This window comes from Helianthus annuus, chromosome 3 (genome assembly GCF_002127325.2).
Source record: "Helianthus annuus cultivar XRQ/B chromosome 3, HanXRQr2.0-SUNRISE, whole genome shotgun sequence".
NCBI classification, from domain to species: Eukaryota; Viridiplantae; Streptophyta; class Magnoliopsida; order Asterales; family Asteraceae; genus Helianthus; species Helianthus annuus.
Genome location: NC_035435.2, coordinates 162,780,049 through 162,784,696, shown reverse-complemented (window position 1 = coordinate 162,784,696; position 4,648 = coordinate 162,780,049). Strand labels below are relative to the sequence as shown.

At 36.1% G+C, this 4,648-nt stretch overlaps 1 protein-coding gene across 1 annotated transcript; it reads left to right on the top strand.

The window, feature by feature from the left end:
• The first annotated feature begins 598 nt into the window (after window positions 1-598).
• LOC110930448 (protein FAR1-RELATED SEQUENCE 5-like) lies at window positions 599-4,181 on the top strand. The gene is made up of 6 exons (XM_022173751.2): window positions 599-797; window positions 967-1,047; window positions 1,621-2,422; window positions 2,500-2,758; window positions 2,844-3,413; window positions 3,513-4,181. The coding sequence occupies exons 1-6, from the start codon at window positions 599-601 to the stop codon at window positions 4,179-4,181; spliced, it is 2,580 nt and encodes an 859-aa protein (XP_022029443.2).
• Window positions 4,182-4,648: the final 467 nt, after the last annotated feature.

Genomic DNA, 4,648 nt, shown 5'->3' with positions numbered 1-4,648 from the left:
TCATAGACATGCTATCAGACAACCTATAGTGTTATATTTTTTATATAATGATATATAGTGTTACAAAGTGTTATATGGTATTATATGGTGTTATATATTGTTATACGGTGTTTATATGGTGTTATATAGTATTATATATAGTGTTATAATACACTTCTCACACTTCTTACACTTTGAGCACTTTTTACAGGATCCTCTACCTATATATATATATATATATATATATATAGGCTAATTATAATGAGAAAACTCAGTCCAGTTGACTAAACCCTGAAAACTCTAATGTGTGGCTAGGATTGATCCACGTTTAAATTGTTATTTGAAGAAGGAGGGGCATGATAGTAATTTTGCATGTCTCACTTTTGACATCTATAGATGGCGATGGTGATGTCTGCACACGCAGACTTCTTTCCTTGTATCAAACCTACCTTCATCTTGTCATGCTTTTAATAAATGCTTGTACTTGGAGACTTTCTTCTTCTCTCCTTTCTTAATATCACAACCTTCCAATATCATAAAGAATGTGTTAAACAAGCCGCTCTTCTCATCAGTTTCTTTCTCTTCATTTACTCACCATTGAAGAGAACTTGCATTTAACATGGCTGATTTGAACAACCAACAACATCTAACTGTTGCCGGCGGTACGGAGGTAGCCAACCTCAATGATGATCCCGGTTCACCATTAAATGTTGTCCCACATAATCTTTCACTTCATTTTGCATTTAATGAAGATGAAGATGCTTTGGTTGAGGGTAGAGTTTCTCCAGATCCTAAACCTATTTCTTCAGCGATTACACGTGAGTGATTTTTTTTTTATGTTTCATTAAATGTACAGCTTTAAATGCTTGTGTAGATATTCGTTCGATTCATGTTGGTTCCTTTATTTTTTCTGTTGTGTAAAATAAGGATTTATTTGTTTAGTTGTACATTGGATTCTTGTTGCTTATTTTTTTTTTTTATGTGTAGCCTCAATTCTGAATCAAAATGGACTAGATGATGATGAAGATGGTGTTCAAGATTGTACTTTTACTCAGTTGTTATCAACAGGTCATTGTTTTTATCTATAGTTTAATTGTTGTTTGTAGTTTATTTTTATTATTATTATTATTATTATTATTGTTATTATTATTATTATTATTAAACAGATGATGTTTTGGGTAGTTTGGTTGAAAATGTGGTATTTTTTTTTCCAAGGCAAAAAACAAGTGTAACCATTTTTTTTAAGAAACAAGCTTTTAGAAAACATGTCGTTACACTTGTATTAATTTTTTATATTTTTTTGGAAACCAAGGTATTGAACTTGGTACTATGGTTAGGTTATATATGATAGTATGTATTGAAAAGGTGACACTATCGCATACCATAATAATAATTTAGTAAGTATACGTTAACAAAGTATGACATATGGTCACCATTAAAAAAATGCAATAGCATCTACACTTTTTGGCGTCATCAATAAAATGTACTTCCACGTTTTATTTGAATTTTTTTTTGGAAAAGGTGTTAATGTTGTATTTTTGGAAACTATAGTATCAGTTTGTTATGTTTTCATGTTACAAGTAAATTTGTGTTTTAACCTATACGTGTTATGATTTATTTTAATCAATACACTTTTTCTAGGTGTTCATGCGGACGAGGAATTTTATGTTCACCACACACCCAATGGGACTAGAATGTGGTGTCCTAATGTTCCTATTGTTTTAAAGCCTGTTGTTGGTTCTGTTTATGAAACGTGGAAGGATGTGTTCAGTATGTACAAGGATTATGCTGTGTATTCTGGGTTTTCTATTCGTAAGGGGCAAACCAAGAGATGGAAGGGGGTTGTCACTCACCAGTACATAAGGTGTACTAAATATTCAAAACCACAGATTAAGCGTAAAACTGATACTTTGGAGCATTCAAGCTTGACTATTAGGCAAAGTAATTTCACAGTGACAGATTGCAAGGCTAGCATACTGGTTAAGTTTTGTGAGGGCAGCTCTACGTGCACAGTGGTAGGGTTCAATGAGCACCATAATCATCCGTTTGTTGAGCGTTTCAATCGTGACCTAAGTAGGACTTCAAGGAAACTACCATTTGCATCCAAACAGTTTATCCATAATATGAGTTTGAACAGAATTGGTCCGATTGTTTCTCACAGAGTTTTAGTGTCCCTGATGGGTGGACATCACAATGTACGTGGCACGCCAACTGATTTTAAGAACTGGAGCCAGTCGGTTAGGCTTTATATTGGCGATCGTGATGCGCAACTTGTTATAGATCGTCTCAAAGAAAGATCCGAGAGCTTACCAGACTTTTACTATGAGTTTGTTGTTGAGAAAGGGCAATTGAGATCGATTTTTTGGGCAGACGAAATTTCCAAGATAAACTACGAGGTGTTTGGGGATGTGTTAGCTTTTGATGCGACTTATCACACTAACAAGTAAGGTTTTTGATAGTTCACTTTTTTTCCCTTTAACATATTATTTAACTTTTGTTTTTTTTTTCTTTGTCGCACAGGTACAACATGATTTTTGTTCCTTTCACAGGCGTTGATAATCATAAACAATGTGTGACATTCGGTGCTGGCTTGTTATTCAACGAAACCACTGAGTCTTACAAGTGGTTACTTGAATCATTTCTGAAGGCACACAAGAAGCAACCAAAGCTAGTTCTGACGGACCAGGATCCTTCAATGAAAGCTGCCATTTCAGAGGTTTTCACAGACTCTCGGCACCGCCTTTGCATGTGGCATATTATGAAGAAACTTCCCACCAAGGTTTTTATTAATTTATGAATCTATTTTGAGAAGTTTTTTTTTTGTTTCATTTATTTTAACAGTTTTTGTGTTTTCATTTGTATAGATTGCTGGAGACTTGTTTCAAAACTCTGAGCTAAGAGCATTGATGCATCGTTTGGTGTGGAGTATTCACATGAAGCCATCTACATTTGAGACGCGGTGGCAACTTTTGATGGAGGAATATGGGTTACAAGATCACGACTGGTTGAAGGACATGTACTCAATTAGGGACCAATGGGTACCTGCCTACTTCCGTGACATCCCAATGTGTTGTTTGATGAAGACTACATCAAGATGTGAAAGCTCTAACTCAAGCTTCAAGGTCAACTCTTCTAGTGCTAACACACTAGTTCAGTTCATGCTATGTTACGAGACTAGGATAGACAATCAGCGTTACAGGCAACGCGTTGCAGAGTTTAAAACTTCATCTAGTGTATTCATGGACAGTACTGACCTAGCTATTGAGAAGCATGCTTTTGAGTTGTATACACATGCAATTTCTACGGAAGTAAGAAAAGAGATATACAAGGGGAAGCTGTTTTGTTACATTGTAAACACGGAGGATTGTGAGGAAGGTTGTGTTTACTATGTGAATCATTTGGACAAACGTAACAATGCAACCAACACATTTACGGTAATTTTGATGTATCCTTATAGTTGCATTTTTTGTTTTAAGTTATTCATTACGCTTTTTTTCATAGAAGCTTAATTATGTGTTTTGGTGTTTTTATAGGTTATACTTGAGTTGAGTAACCAGTCGGTATCCTGTTCATGCAACAACTTCATCCGTATTGGATATTTGTGTAGGCACATTTTTTGTGTTTACCGGGTAAACAATATTGAAAGAATCCCGGCCCAGTATGTTGTTAAGCGTTGGACTAGGGACGTGCTTCCTAAAAGTTTATTTTCTATTGAGAGTCGATATGGCGTTGACACTCGTCCACAAGCTGCTGCTAGAAGTCAGATCCTTGAGATCGTAACTGAATGTGTGGACGCATTAAGAAGCGATGTTGGAGGACTTTCCTCGTTCGCTGAGCAGATAAAGGAACTGAAATGCAAGTTACTAAATGGAGGACCAGTTGATGACGAAGCCAACAATGATAACTATGCTGCTGTTGAAGAATTGCTTGGTGTTTCTTTAGATGGGGACGTAACTCTCGACAACCCAGACGGGATCAGGAACAAAGGACGCGGCAAACGCCGGCGATTGTCTAGAGCACCTCAGGATGGAACGAGCAACTCTGCTGTCAAACCTCCCAAAACACCCAGGCTTTGCCGAACCTGTATGAAGTACGTGACTGGGCATGATTCAAGAAATTGCAAGAAAAAGAAGAACAAGAATAAATCAGGTAACGAGGACGAGGACGAAGACTCAAGCTCTGCGAGCCAGGAGTCCACTTGATTTGGTATTTTTATGTTGATGTGTGTGATGTGCGTGTTTTGAAAACTTTTATGACGCCAGCTTTTTCGTCTCCATTTTAGTGGAGCGCAAGTAAACTTTGATCACCCCTTTTGGACATGCACATGTTTGCATGTGTAGATTATCTGAAAGTCGATGCACATGCATATGTTTGCATGTTAGGATGTATGTGGTTTTGGTATGTCGTATGGTTTTAAGTTTAATGACTATGTTTTAACTGATCAGTTGCATTATGAAATGATATCCCTAATGTTTTGTGTTAGAAGTAAACGTTGCATTGTTTGTTGAGATTAAGAAATGGGTGGTACTTAGTTGGATTTATCTTTTGTTAGTATGCTAATGATATTTTCGTTAGTATGTACCTGTTTATGCTATGTATTTTTTAGTTTTTTTTTTTAATGTGTTACATTTTTTTTACCATGAGTATTTTTGTAGATTCTTTGCTGTGT